The sequence below is a fragment of the Atractosteus spatula genome, chromosome 19 (genome assembly GCF_055471065.1).
Source record: "Atractosteus spatula isolate fAtrSpa1 chromosome 19, fAtrSpa1.hap1, whole genome shotgun sequence".
Classification (NCBI taxonomy): Eukaryota; Metazoa; Chordata; class Actinopteri; order Semionotiformes; family Lepisosteidae; genus Atractosteus; species Atractosteus spatula.
This window is the reverse complement of record NC_142724.1, coordinates 2,022,910-2,038,277: the sequence shown is the minus strand read 5'-3', so window position 1 is coordinate 2,038,277 and position 15,368 is coordinate 2,022,910. Positions and strand designations below refer to the sequence as shown.

Genomic DNA, 15,368 nt, shown 5'->3' with positions numbered 1-15,368 from the left:
TGCTTCATCCAGTTCCGATCGCTGTAATAAAGCGTGCAAAGGTATGAAAGTTTGGACCTTATGCGCCGGTGCGAGGTATCAGTGTTCAGCTCCCTGTTGAATGTTCCCTGCAGCAGGGACCACTGACCTGTCTGCCCAGAACGCGTTGGACCTGCTTCTGAACATGAGCAACCCCCGAGAGCTGGCGGGCAACTCCCTGCAGGTACGGTACCGTCACACTCGTCCCCAAAGCGACCCCTTGCCACAGCTTCAGACGGGCCCTGCCAGGGGCCGGTAGCATTAAATCGCATCTTAAACACTCGCTTCACCTTGTTCGTTTTGCACCTGCTGCAGGTGATGGTAACCTAGAGCAAAGGACAGTGAGATTTATTAAGCTGAAATTGTGATCGCTTTGCTGTTGGCTTGTTCTGGGCCATCATTTGTGATTGCCGCTCAGCTAAGTTCTGAGCTTGCTGTTTGGACAGCTTGTAGACAGAGTTCCTGTAAACAGTATGCTGTTTGATTTGCTCAGTTTAAGTGATGTAGGCTTTGAATCTAAATATTTAACATGTTTAAAACTTAACAACAGCTCTTCTAGCCTTTCCAGGGACAGGGGATGCTCAGTTCAGTCTCTTAAACCCTGGGCTTGGGCGTACATTCCCAGTCTCCTTTCTAGAAATGACCCCTACACTCAGTTTTGCAGCAGGATCCTGCCTGGACCCTAGGACGTCGATTAAACACCTAATAAAAGCATTACGAATGAAGATTCACAACAGTCAGGAAAAACAAAAAGATGTGCAGCAATCAAAACGGTCAGGTACAGCACGTGGTACAGCCACATGGTGTACCTTTACCTGCTGTCTCCCCACACAGGTGGCTGTGCTGAAATCAGATGAGGCAGGAGGACTGGAGGGGGAGGAGGTGGGCTCTGCCCAGCAGCCCCCCGCCCAGCCACAGAAGGTGGTCACGTTCCACGTGAGCGAGCACGGAGAAACCCTGGTGCAGGAGGCCTTCGCACCCGGGCCCACGGAGGCGGGCACAGGGATCGCCCAGATCGCCATCAACGCCTACCCGGGCGCCGGGGACTTCAGTGTGGTGGAGCAGACTGCCGAGGAGATCCACAGCACCTCTACGGTCTACAGGTATGGACCGCAGCCCCGCTGCCCAGCTTCGGAGCTGAGACAGCACTGAGGAGGGGCTTGGGCTACCAGGGAGATGTTTAAATCAAGAAGTTAGCTGTCGGCCTGTTATGGAAATCAGCCTCTCCATTTGTTCACTTACTGCTACATCCGGTTCAGGGTCAGAGGGGGAGCCGGAGGGTATCCCATCAAGCATTTAGACAGTTATTCTTTGGTAGTGTTGTGAATTGGCCAAAGATGATAAATATTCATGCTTGCTCTTGAAAGACACTATACCCCTGAAAAGCGTATTCCATGTAAAATATCTATCCTGCTCTTGGTCAGAATATTGAAGAGTTAATTGTGAGAGTGAAAACTTGAGAAATAATAACTAATGAAAGGGAAAGGTCCATTACATCCGGACCTCACCTGATTGGAGGAGAGGGTTTCCGCTGGTCGCCCCGCTCAGACGCCAGGCCTCACTGCACCCCCCGGCTGTGTGTGTCTCCGCAGCAGTGCAGATGGCAGCCCGGAGAGGGCGCGGCCCGTGGTGGTGAGCAGCAGCTCTCTTTCCGGGACCCTGAAGGAGCACGGGGGCAAATACTACCTGGCCTCGGGGCTGAGCGCGGGCACGCTGCAGCAGGTGGAGGTAAGGCCGGGCGCGGGTCACCTGCCGGGGGCACAGCCGCAGGGAACGCTGACGTGCTTTTCCCACTTGCAGCACTTCCACCGTTGTGCAGACTTGGGATGCATCTTCTTGCCAGTGAGTGCGCTGATGTAATGGTATCTGCAGATATTCAAAACAAAAACTCAGCTTTCACTGACCCTTTTATTGCTTGTGGTCATGTTTTTGGATATGAACAAATGCTTAATCTAGTTGGTACCCCTTAATTTAACTTATTTAAAGGGCGGAGCGGTGGCTCTGTGGCTCAGGATCTGCGCCTGTGGCTGGAAGGTTGCCGGTTCGTATCCCACAGCCGGCAGAGGAATCCTACTCCCTTGGGCCCCTGAGCAAGGCCCTTAACCCCAACTGCTCCAGGGGCGCTGTACAATGGCTGACCCTGTGCTCTGACCCCAAGCGTCTCTCCGTGTCTGTGTGTCTCATGGAGAGCTAGCTGGGGTATGCAAAAAAGACAAATACCTAATGCTAGAAATTGTATAGGGCCAATAAAGTGATTTTATAGAACTTAACTAAATGCTGGGGAAGGCAATCAGAGGATGAGGGGGTGAATTCCGTGTGTCCATGGCTGAACCTTGAAACAGCTGCTGTCTTTGCTCTGCTCCTCAGCTGAGCAGCAAGACAACCAGTTCCCCACCTTCAGGGTCCTCCCCCCAGCAGCAGCTCAGCTCCAAGAAATTCTCCTGCAAGATCTGCAAGGCCTCCTTCCTCGGCCGCGCTGACATGGAGAGCCACAAGAGGGCGCACATCGGCCCCCACGTTTTCAAGTGTCCCGACTGCACCTTCACCGCGCCCTCCTGGCCAGACGTCAGGGTCAGTCTCGCTGTTCTCTGCCAGGCAAGCTTGGCCTCTCAGCTCACCATGTTCTTTCATGTTGCGCATGTCAGCTTGTGGCTGTTGGTTTTTATATTTGCACGACCACTTTGAAAGATCAAAATATGGAATATTGTATCGATCACTTAAACTGCATATTCTGTGCTTTGCAACATCTAGTTGTCTGAGTGATTTTTCCTTTAAAACCCTCTGTGACTTTTCACCTTTCTATTGTACGCAGTAATACTTCACACGGTAAACTATGAACTTATCTTCTGCTGTGTGCAGTCTGTGGGATGCTTTCTATTTAAAGGGAACGACAGGCTTTTTCTTGGACTATCATTGCTGAATGCACTTCTCCTGTCCTTCAACCTAAAACTTTTTAGATCCGTCGTAATCCAACATACATGATCTCTAACTTGAAGGTCAGTAAGATGGAAAGTGCACCAGAAGTCAGATATAAAGCCATAAGTTATTTTTTAATTAGAAGCACTCTGGGGACTGCTAACTCATGGCAGAGACTGATCGCGAGAATTAAAAGGTTCACAGCTTTGAGTAGTCGTATGTTATTTCAGAAAAGGGCCAAAAGAAAGATTATTTGGAACAGTTGGATTCGACACACCCTTAATGCATATGTGTTTAACCAATGTTTTTTTTAGATCTTTGTTACGTGCTGCCAGCATACTGCCTGTTCAACCCTAAACACTGCCTCATTTAGCCCCATTCCTCCTTGTTCATTGGGGAAACATGACTGACTGAAGTCTGTGATTTTGCATGTCGCCTCCCCCCTCGGACACTGTCTTCAGGATCACATGATGCAGCACGCTGACCTCCGACCCCACAAGTGTTACCACTGCAGCTTCGCCTCCAAGAACAAGAAGGATCTGCGCCGGCACATGATGACCCACACCAACGAGAAACCCTTCGCCTGCGACGTCTGCGGACAGAGGTGACCTCCCTGTCTCTCTCTCAGCTGCTCTTACACTCTTGCACGCCGTACCTGGCTTGCCACACACAGAAAACAGTCAAAAAAACATTTTATTATAACCTTCCACTCCCCTGCCTTCAGCAACTGGTATAAACGTTCATTTCCTCTCACTGCGTGTGTTCATGTCAAGGAAATGTCTAAATCGTACCAATGTGACGTGGCCGTCGTACTCTTGTGCCTCCCCAGGTTTAACCGCAACGGACACCTCAAGTTCCACATGGAGAGGCTGCATAGCCTGGATCCCTCTCCGCGCAAGACGCGATTCGGGGCCGCCTCCCACAAGGCCATCATCATCAACGGGGAAGAGGAGGCCCTGGCCACACTCCAGAGTAAGCACGTTTCCTTGAACCCATTCAGGTGTCGTTGCCGTAATCACCTTGACCTGTGACAAGTCCCCAGAGTGCTTCTAATTAAAAACTAACTGGTGGCTTCATATCTGTCTCCTGGTGCACTTTGCATCTTCTTACTGAGATTTAGTTAGGGACCATGTATCTTGGATTATGACAGATCTAAAAAGTTTTAGGTTGGATGACACGAGAAGTGCATGCAGCCATGATTGGCCAGGATGAAGCACACAAGTTCATGTCTTGAGATATCCGGTTCGCAGGCTGTTGGCAGTAGCTGATCTGCCGCTCGGCTTACGCCGAGAACACATCAGACGTGACCGACGCGCTTGTCGCGCCTGACAAGTTTCCCCCTGCTTCTCTCTCCTTCTGCGTTCCGCGCGGCAGCTCTGCAGGCTGGGCAGACGGTGATCTCCCCCGAGAGGCTGCAGCAGGCGCTGGGGCAGGAGCACATCATCGTGGCTCAGGAGCAGCCCCTGTCTGACCAGGTAGAGCACAAGGAGGGCTCCGGCAGTGCGTGTGGAGCACGTCGCCCCTGTGGCTGGCCTGCCAGCCAGTCAAGAGACAAGCAGTACATCAGCCAGGTTTGGCTGCCAAGTCTAGTGCTTCTTCTAATATGCCAGCAAAGCTGTATAATGTCAACACCTTGCACGTTCATTACCTCATCCATCCTGCTGAATGCCATTCATTCTTCATAATTTCTCGTTCCTTAATAAACCCAATCTCCTGTTCTTTAAAGCGTGGCCAGTCTAATGCTCACATACCAGATAGAATGGCGTGGAATTACGAAAAGCCCTCAGATCACATTTGATCTTTGTCTTCCCAGTCTGTTGGGAGTATTGGGAAAGATCTTAGGAAAGATTTTTCTTTGCAGGGGGAGACTACGTATATCCAGCAGATCACCACGGTGGACGGACAGACAGTTCAGCACCTGGTGGCTGCGGAAAACCAGGTGACTGAGGTAAGGAGCTTGACTGTGCTGAGAATGGTGTCCGTCAGCGCGCTCCAGAAAGGAGCCAGGTATCTGTTTTGGAGTGAAAACTCCCTGAGAAACTGATTTGTTTAGCAGTCTAGATTTCTTGATGCGGGATGGTGCTGTATTTCAGAGGAGGGGTTGTTTCAGGGCTAGATGTGATGCCTGTGTAGAGGTGTGAATTTGACATTAGAGCACAAATCTCAGTCCATTGACGGCGCATGTGTGGTGTTCATGACAGCACGTAGATGAAGATGGATTGGCCGGTCATTTGGTGGTTGTTGTCTCCCAGAGGGCATTCTGTGACATTACTCTTTCTCATTGCCGTGCAGGTCCAGTACATCATCTCACAGGATGGGGTCCAACATCTCATTCCTCAGGAGTATGTGGTGGTATCCGAGGGCAACCACATCCAGGTACACTTTCCAGACACCTGCAGGAATGGAGACACTCCCAGAACAGGAGGGCTGATGTGCACACACACAGTCGGTGTGTTTTTAAACCTGTTTAACTTCCACAGCAGAGCTCCTCCTCCCCCAAAAAAGGGTAGGAGCTTGGAACAAAAAAGGCTGCCAGTGAGAGAAGGCCATTGGCCTTGTTTGACTCATTTGATTGCTAGTAGCTAATTGATAAGGAGGTCTCATTCAGTTGGTTGTTGAACGAAGCCAGGGTGATGGCTTCCACAACATAGCTTTGTAGATTTCGGACGTGTTCTGCAAACCTGATCGTTGTACAGTATGAAATCAGAAGACAGTCAAATTGGTCATATTTCTCCTTAATTAACACCCAGTAGTGAAGGCCGTTCTCTGCTGACAGTGAGGTGTGTGTTTTATTTGCAGATGCAAGATGGGCAGATAGCACACATCCAGTACGATCAGGATGGAGCTTTTCTGCAGGAGCAGCAGGTAAGCCTGGTCCAGTAAAATGCAACAGAAACACATTCAGGGTTTGAACTAAAAAACTTCCAACCCATCACCACCACTGTTCTCCTTAATTTGAAGAAGGCATTCGTTTGGCATGTGGTGCACACCTAGGGAGCTGCACGTTCATTTCTGAAGGAGGTGTTCAGACGAAACTCTAAGCAGAGAGTCATCTCAAGTTCATTGAACTGCACCGTGTACAAGGCCTTTCATATGCCAAGACAAATTCTTGAAAGGGGGGAAGTTCCGCAGGTCCTGTTGAGCAGTAGCACTAGACCTGGTTACCTGAAGTACTGACAAAGGCTTGCTTTGCCTGCTGTTCAGATTGCGGTGACCCACGATGGGCAGATTCAGTACGTTCCCATCAGCTCGGAGCAGCAGATCGTGACTCAGGAGGACCTGGAAGCTGCGGCCCATTCTGCTGTGACAGGTGGGTGGTCCCACGCCGGCATCTCCCCCCCCCCCCCCCTCCAGCTCTCCATATCCCTCACTTATAAGCCTGCTCGCATCATCGGGTGGGCGATTTCAAGATCACATTTCTGCATTACGATCCAGCCAAGAGATTCTGATATGGTGCGCTTGAAGTGATGCAGGTGGTTGAAAGGTGGCTTTGTTTGCTCTGGGCTCCCCAGCTGTTGCAGACGCGGCGATGGCGCAGGCCCAGACTGTCTACGCCACGGAGGCCACGCCCGAGCAGCTGGAGCAGATGCAGCAGCAGGGGATCCAGTATGATGTCATCACCATCACGGAAGACTAGGAGAGGCCTGGTCTGGGTGTCGGATGATCACACACTGCCCCCTGCTGCTGGGGGCTGGAAGCTGCACTTTCAGAACACTGCTGCTGCCTGTTCTCCTCCTGGTGGGATCCTTTTTTTCTCAGGGGTCTCTGTAGCAGGACGTGACTGGAGATCACAGAAATGGGCAGAAACAGAAACTTCTTCCTGCTTGGAGGTTATGGTCCAAATTACTAACAAGATTACCTGAAACTGTAAAAGCACTACAAAATGATTATGGCAGTCTTTTCAAATTCATTTATTCTTGAGATGCCTTGTCCAGTCTTAGGCTGTAGCCGAGTCTTAAACTGGTAGGAATAAGGGGAAGCCCCTGGTGAGAGTTTCTGTGGTTTCTTTTCAATTGAATATATTTAAGAGATTTTGTAAATATTGATGTCAATATGAGATATTAACATAGTTACAACGCAATTTATGCAAGAATTCTTGATTTTCTTTTTAGTGCAAGTAGACAGACACTTGAGAGCAGGTGCAGTGCTGCACACTGATGAAAGAGCAGATTTAAGATTTAAGCTGAGAGCTGATACCAAAGAAACCTTTACTTCCTAAATTCAGAAGAATAGAAAAGAAAGAAAATTCAATCAGAAACAGAAATGGCAAATAAACAGCTGGAGTCACTTCTAATGTCGTTTTTTTGTGATCGGGTGTTCATAGTGTTTAAAGTAATGTACATCCAGTCACACACATACTGTAGGACCTTATGAAATTGCAAAACTCTGTTGCTGTTATTCGGGAGTGTCTATGTAGGGAACAAGTAGAAGTTAAGTCCACGCTGCAAAGTGAAAAGAAGGGAAACCAACGAAGTTCAGCTATGAAGGTGTTCAGCAGTGTGGAATTAACCTCTGTTCGTTCCCATTGAGCTTGCACATCAACACCGCTTCCCTCTTCTCTCTTAATAAACTCCACACGCGGGAGGACCAAAACCATCTGTATAACGTACATACTGGCTGAGAGCTCATTTTGTAGGGCTGGGTTAGGATCTGCAGATCATTGCTTGCATTGTAAATAAGAGATGAATTGCAAACCCATTATTCAGTGCTAGAAAGACCGGTGTGTGCTCCTTTCTGCACAACCATAATAATTCGTCTTTAATCCTGTAAGTAAAAAAAAAAGGACCTGTATAATTTAAAATTCCAGATGCTTTTGACAAGTGTTGTGTATGGCTTGTGATGCTATGATCTCATTTGCAGTTCCCTGAGAGATCGCTTTTATGACATAACACTTACCTTTGCACCTTAAAAGTACCAGTCTCTCTTTCATTGCAAATAGCCTGCTGGGAGAAAAATATGAACTCCTAGAGGTTCTGTATGTGAGAAACTGCATTTCCAAAATGCAGGAAAATGTATGAATCATGCAATAATCACCTTTGTCCGGGGTCGCTGCCTGATCAGACTGGTCTTATCTGCTCCAGGGGCTGCTGGTGTTGCATGAGCCAGCTGTACAGGGTTACCGGATGCAGGGCGCAGAGGAGAGGTTTAGGAACCAGCCAGTATGGCGCTGGATGGACACAGCTGGTTTGGTTTTATCAGTCAGTCTATAAAGACCTGTTCCAGATGGAGGTTTTTGGTCAATTGTGCTTTCACTCGGAAAGATATCTTGATTTCTTTACTAAAAAATCTAGTGTGAATTGTAATTTTTCCTGTAATTGTCGTTTAATTTTGCAAATTGCATTGCATTTTTGGAAATTGGCAATATGAGAGTAGCCCTTTAACATCTGACTGACTGTGCAGTTCAGCGCCATGACTGGCCATCCTCGATATGAAATGTATTAACTTTAAACCCCCACGCGTGCTTTCAAAATGAGATACCCGTAAAAAGGGAACGCGGAAGTGTGTTTTGCACAATGTAGTTGTATCGCCAGCAGATGGCAGTGTTACTGTGAGATCGAGCTTCTCACACGGCGAGCTGTAACGAATAGCCGATCTGTGAAAAGGAAAACATCGCACTAAATGACCAGGGAACCGAAAGAAGAAAAACGAATTGTGTTTCTTTCTGTTATGAAATCCAGGGATTTGACCTTGCAGATTTAAAGAGCCGGCTGAGGGCTTTTTTTTCCCAAGTCTTGCTGCTCATTAAAGGTAGGGTCAACTCCTTCAACAACAAGATAGACAATCCGGTGTACAATTAATCTGTTTTGATCATTTTGTGATCGAAGAGGTAGAATCCGTGACCTCATGGGTTCCCAGTCCGGGTCTGAAGGACCACAGACCTGCCGGTTTTCATTCCCAGCCTAATTACTTAATTAAAGTCTTAATTGCACTAATAAGATACGCTTGATTGGAATACCGGCAAGTTTGTTTTCTACTTTAGTTAATTTTACATGAATAAACGCAATAGTTACGAGAGTTTACTAGCAGCCTCAACATGTTTAGGAGCTGAAAGCAGCCACTCGGCTCAATTTCATCTCGTAATTACGTCAATCAGTGGTCCGGTTGTATCCCAGAGAGCTGGGCTAGAGCAGAACCCAGCCGGTGTTTGGACCTTCAGGACCAGGACTGGAAACCCCTGTGCCAACAGATTCCTCAAGGTTGTATTACATTTAAAAACATTTTTATCTTTGTGTTAGTCTCTTTGTGGTTGTTTTTTCATGATTTATTTTTTTAAATCGTATTTTTTTTTATTATTTTGAAGTATGTAAGATGAGGGCCGTACTGGGTGCGTTCTTGTCGATCCCAGGTGGGGGCACAGAAGTGTGATATACAAGCCGAAAGCGAGAAACAGGTACCCTCTGTAAATGGTGTATAAAATATAGCTCTTTTAGTTGTAGTGGGCAGAACAAAATAGGGATGTTGCCTTGGTCTTTTTTTATTCCTTCTGTGAATGACAGGGCCAGAAAAGATGCTATACAGAGACTGACCAGGAGAGGCAGCGTGGAGGTCACGAATAAAAGCTAATCCGCTAACCTGTGCAGTGTGGTGAACTTTGTCTTGTGCTCCGACACCCCTGTTTGATGATTACAAGGACATGGCATGTATAACCGCTGGACTGGCTCATGGCCGGGGACATGCAGGGCTCAAGTCAGGATGTAACATTTTGTTTGTTATATGAAAGTAAGGAGTTGCAGGCTGAAACCAGTGTAGGTACGTGCATGTGTTCACCTTGTATCCAGTCACTGCTACACCACTTATAGAATGACATGCATGTCGTCCACTCCACTACCAATAATGAGCATTTGCCTTTGCATAGTGCTTTTCATCTCGAAGGACCCAAATCATTTTACACATTGGAGATGACCAACGTCTTCCACCACAGAAGTTCTGTACTCAGCTGTATGATGTGTAGTAGCCACAGGTGGAGAAGTTTCATCGGTTGAATTAAGGAGGACCTTCAAGGAAGCCAAGTCGTTCAGGCCTTGAGTGGAATATAGCCAGGTCACAGGGGTTAGCGCCCCTACTCTCACCGATATACGGGATCTTTTGTGGGAAGTAATCAGGTTCTGAAGGATCTTGCCTGCTCCTGCTCCGTGTCCGTGCTCATTGGACAGGGGAATAAGTTAGGAACTTCTTGTTCAGAGGAAAGTGCACCACCTACTGGTTTACTTCTGCACCACCGGCTCCACTGTGCAGCAGGTCACTTAGACACTCTGCTAACCTTTAAGGGACCTGGCCTGTCAGACGACAAGCGGAGACATTTGAAATCATCCAAAATCCTATGATGTTGTTCTCTTCTCTGTACTGTGCAAGCGGTAACTCCCTAAGACAATAGCTACTGTCAGCAAATTAACACGTTCCAGTAGTTCACAGACCTGCAGTCATACACAGTAGGACAAACCTACAATCGATGTATTTCGTATCATTTGGAAATACCATCACATTGAGAATTTAACAGTATTAAAACAGCTTTTCAACATCTTCTGTATAATATTAAGACACTTTTCAAAGGATAATGGCGATTTCTTTTCTCATTTGTTTCCCATGAACTTCTTACCTCTGGTAAGTCAGGTCAGATTCATTAAAGCTGAACTGCTGAGACTGAATGAAAGACTGAGCATGAGGGAGAGAGCAGTACTCTGTGACATTGTGTCCTGAAACCACAGCCATGGCAGTACTGCACTGCGGGGAGGGGAGAGCCTGTATTTACAGGTGATTATAGCAGCTAATCGGCAGATTACAGGATGTTGAATCCACACAAGCCCGTAATCCAAGCGTAAGAGCAGCAGTGCGCTCTGGGATTTTGCTGCAAATCTCATCTCATACTGCCGGCTCATCCACACAGCTGGCCCCACTAGACTTACCATTGTAATCCGGCATTTTAAAACAATTTTATTATAGTTCAGCGCTGATACTCTGGACTTTAATTATAAAAATGCAGCTTTGGGATTTAATCTTGAAGTAATTACAAAACCTAATTCGATTAGCTGCACCAGGGCCACAGCAAGAGGCACGGTGTTAGGGAGCAGACAGAAAGTCCTGTATGTGTCCTTTATCACTCTTCCTGGCACATTAAAGCATGTTCTTTATGAACACGTGGCTTTTTTGTGCAGAGGGTGCTGGACGTTTTCCAAGGATTTGGCAGAAAAGCTATTTATTAAATTCGAGAGCTCTGGAATTTAACAGTTTTAATATTTTAATTGGACCCACTGTGTTATAAAATGTGCATCCTAATGTGATACCTTTTTCCTCTGGTAGTTTCTAGGATATGTATTCCACATTGGAACATTATATAAATGCTAATGCATGAATATAACCAGCACATCAAATATTCTTGCATTTCTGGAGGGCAGGCAGGTATTGCCCTTCTGGTTAAAGTCGGCAGAAATGCAAAAATGCCTCTTACGCTTTTCAATGGTGTTGTCTAGTTTAGCAAGAATGGGGTTCACACAGTGCACGAGGACTGAGTTTCATGTATCCTGTTGGCTCCACAGTACTTAGGCAGTGTTGGAATCCCAAGATGCAGCAGTAAAAATGGATTGGCCAAGGACGGTTCTGAGCTCAAGCTGTGTCATTTCACAGGTGAAAGGTAGGAAGAGAGGTATCTGGTTTTGCTTTGCCGTGCCTTCTGGCTTATATAAGCGGGCGAGCCTTTGTGCATGTGCATGCATGCAAACAGCATAGCGTGTGAAAGGCCAGGGAACCTACACTACTGGCTGTGGCTACAGCAGACACCAGCAGCTCTCTGTTGGGAAGGTTCTCAGCAGTGGCTGGTCTTGACACGCATCACTCACTGCTGTCTTCCAAACTGGCAATCAAAGCACATCGATACACAATACAATGATATCTGCAGGGACTGACACTCAGTTGGTTACACTTTTTGCATAAAAAGCAAATGTCTGTTTAACTTTTTCGTCGACCTGATTCACAAATCATTGAAAGGTTATTCACGAGTGAAGTCCCTGGGATATGCTTACTTCTGTCTGTTTTCCTGAAAACTGAGCACCAGTAAGGCTCTCAGGGTACACTCCAGTTCAAAGGGGTGTAGCGAAAGATTTGCTTTCGCCTCAGTTGTGAAAATGGGCTGTTCACATGGGCTGTGTATGCAGTCTGCTCCCGGCCGTGTGCTGCTGTCCTCTGTCTTCAGTCAGCGCCTGCTCCTGGGCCTTTACTGACGTGCACAGTCCCACCCACACCAGTATCTCTCTCTCAAGGAAAAGTTTCCTGGAGTTTTCCACGAGTCCGAAGGCCAGACACTGATCTCGCCAAACTTCACTGTTGCTTTTTAAGTTCATAAATACACAATATCATGTAACTATGGCACCCACTGAGGGTAAGACAAACACAGCGATATAGTTATGTATTGTCCAGTATTGCAAATAAATATACAAAAACAGCACCTATATTTCCTTGCCAAGATAGCTCTTTAAAATCAGTTATAAAATAGATTTCTCACATACCAGTGAGGGGATTACTTAAGGCTTTTGAATGTAAAATATGTAAGCAGAGCAGTTAAGAACAAGAAACGGTTAATTCCCACTCTAAAAAGCAGACAGAAGACGCAGCATCTCAGCTGTTAGCCTCACACGTGAAGAAAATGTAACAGCGGAAATGTCTTTTTTTTAAAGCATGAAACTAACTTTTACTCGTCTCTGTGCTGCTAGAGAATGCTGACACAGCTCCATGCTCACTTAAATTAATTAGTTGGCTAGTTTGGTGCCCATGGCATCCTTATTTCATGATTCTGGAGATGGATAAAAACCTCCATCGTGGTTCACCGTGCAGTCCAGAGGCAGAGCAGAGCGCAGGGGGTTATCTGTCCTCCTGGTGACAGATGTCAAAACCCACGCAGTGAAAGATCAATAAATTTAGATTAACACAAAGGCACTTTCGCAAATCCTGATAATACAAGCACTTTCGCTTATTAAACCCGGAGAATCCCCGGGCTCTTTCTGAGCCGGTGGGATTAAGATCAGGTAGACACCATTGTCCGAACGAACAATCCCGTTGATCCCAGCTGCCTCTCTGCCGGAAGAGAGAGCCGCTGCCCCATTTCTACACGGGCTCACCCCCGCCGTTTGCCCCAGTCAACATCGTCCCTTTGAAGAGCCAGGTGATTGGCTCTGGGACACGTAGCCTAGAAAGCGCCACAGCAGCGGAGCGTGTTTACAAGCTGGTTGCTGTGAAAACGGCCTCTCTGCGGGCTGGTGGCATATGGGGCGGATCACCGCGCGAACAGCTGCCCCCTGTCACCGCCGCCGTGCTGCTGCCACCTCAGCATCTGGCCCAGCCAGATCCCTGCTGAGACAGGAGAGACCCGCTGGAACAGAGAGCCCAGACAAGCCGGAGTGTTCTCCCACCCGACAGCACGCGGGCCCGCAGCTTGTCACCTGTGGGCAATCCCCCTCTGGGACAAACGCAGGGAAAAGAAGGAATCCTGCAGTGATCCCTGCTGGGTGTCCCATCTGGTCAGCCTCGACACCTCACGTCCGCTGCACAGCGAGTGGAGACGCCACACCCTTCCCCTTGAGCTGCTGCTGTCAGGAACAGCGGTCTGCCACGCCTCGTGCATGATGCTGGCAGATTCTGCTGCAAGAATAATAAGCAGTAGGTTTATTCCCTGCTGAAAAGAGAAGAGAAGAAGCCTTCTTCGGGTGTGAGCTTTTTAAGTTCTTCAGTAACTGTTTCCTCACACCCGAACAAGGCTCCACAGCCGAAATGTTGCGTTTTCTCTCTCCTCTTCTCAGCAGGGAATAAACCTATTACTTGTTCCTTTGCAGCCTACGCCTGCTGACTCAGCTCCCCACCTGAACTACTATAATCATAATACCACCCACCTGGATGATGCACCAGTACGCTCCCCACACAGCAGCTCTCAGTGGGGAGGAGAGCAGAGTGATGAAGCCGGTTTAGAGAGGGGAGTTATTAGGAGGCCATGATGGGTAAAGGCCAGGGGGAAATTTGGCCAGGACACCGGGGTAACACCCCTACTCTTTTTGAGAAACACCATAGGATTTTTATTGACCACAGAGTCAGGACCTCAGTTTTACGTCTCAGCTGAAGGACGGCATCTTTTCCCCGTCACTATACTGGGGCATTAGGACCCACATAGACCGCAGGGTGAGCGCCCCCTGCTGGCCCCACTAACTCCTCTTCCAGCAGCAGCCTTAGCTTTCCCAGGAGGTCTGCCCTCCAGGTACTGGCCAGGCTCACACCTGCTGAGCTCCAGTGGGCGGCCGGCTGGGAGCTGCAGGCTGCTGGCCGTGCCGCGCTGCGCAGACGGGATCCAGCCCACAGCAAGCGAGGGTGAAGCAGGGAGGCATCTGGTCAAGGACCTGCGGGCCTGTCAGTCAGTCCAGTGCACCAGGGAGGGGGTCTGCTTCGGGGCTGCAGGTTTTTCTGGGGCGTGGGTGGGGCGCACACTGCGCCGTCCGGGGACCCTGGTCTGATGGCAGCCTCCCCCCCAGATTCCTGAGGCTGCATTCCTGCAGAACAGAGGACTTCCAGACACGGCGCCATGAAAGGCAAGAACAGTCCCGCGTTTTCTCCGGATATAATCATGTAGTCATTTAACAGCTCGAGGCGGGACCGTCGCCCCGCGGCAGGAGCAGCTGACTCGTCCCGTTTTAGAACAGGGGCGCCTCCGACACTTGGAAAAGTGACCAAATCCCAGATCCCAAATCCCTTCGGAAATACTGCAGCCAAGACACATAAGATAGGTGTTAATAAGGAGAAGTTTATTAGTAGTGTGACCGAGTAACCACACCCAGACCTCAGGGTCCCGGAGAATCTCTGTCCCACTCGTTTCCAGGTCACTGTGTGTAAAGACTGGGGACACTTGTTGACCAGGACAGCAGGTGATCTGGGTGAGTGTGCTCACATCCTGGTCTCCAAATTCCATTATTTAACAATTCACCAATTCGATTGATCACCACGAAACGGTTCCATTTTGGGGCGACTCCCCAGCCCTGCTGGACTGGGGCTGGAGACCCCTGTACGTTGTAGAAAGCAGAGACGGTGGACGACTTCGCGTGGCCCCCATCTGTCATACGCAATCATCGCATATAACTGAGCCACGCCAGTGCCAGTGCAGGGGTGCCCCAGTCCAGCAGGCTTCAGCCCATACTGAGAGAGCAGCCACAGAGAACTGGGGTCCCCACTCCAGCAGGCTTCAGCCCATACTGAGAGAGCAGCCACAGAGAACTGGGGTCCCCAGTGCCAGTGCAGGGGTGCCCCAGTCCAGCAGGCTTCAGCCCATACTGAGAGAGCAGTCACAGAGAACTGGGGTCCCCACTCCAGCAGGCTTCAGCCCATACTGAGAGAGCAGTCACAGAGAACTGGGGTCCCCAGTGCCAGTGCAGGGGTGCCCCAGTCCAGCAGGCCATACTGACAGA

The 15,368-nt window shown here is 48.7% G+C and overlaps 1 protein-coding gene across 1 annotated transcript in view; it reads left to right on the top strand.

Annotated features, from left to right (window-relative positions):
- Nucleotides 1-7,154, top strand: part of znf335 (zinc finger protein 335) — a 30,916-nt gene extending 23,762 nt beyond the window's left edge. The window contains exons 30-41 of the mRNA XM_088937824.1: nt 114-202; nt 853-1,121; nt 1,611-1,746; nt 2,386-2,589; nt 3,396-3,538; nt 3,764-3,906; nt 4,309-4,409; nt 4,796-4,882; nt 5,227-5,310; nt 5,734-5,799; nt 6,139-6,244; nt 6,447-7,154. Of these exons, the coding sequence (XP_088793950.1) occupies nt 114-202; nt 853-1,121; nt 1,611-1,746; nt 2,386-2,589; nt 3,396-3,538; nt 3,764-3,906; nt 4,309-4,409; nt 4,796-4,882; nt 5,227-5,310; nt 5,734-5,799; nt 6,139-6,244; nt 6,447-6,571 (1,553 nt within the window). The 3' untranslated portion in view covers nt 6,572-7,154. The remainder of the gene's footprint in view (nt 1-113; nt 203-852; nt 1,122-1,610; nt 1,747-2,385; nt 2,590-3,395; nt 3,539-3,763; nt 3,907-4,308; nt 4,410-4,795; nt 4,883-5,226; nt 5,311-5,733; nt 5,800-6,138; nt 6,245-6,446) is intronic.
- Nucleotides 7,155-15,368: the final 8,214 nt, after the last annotated feature.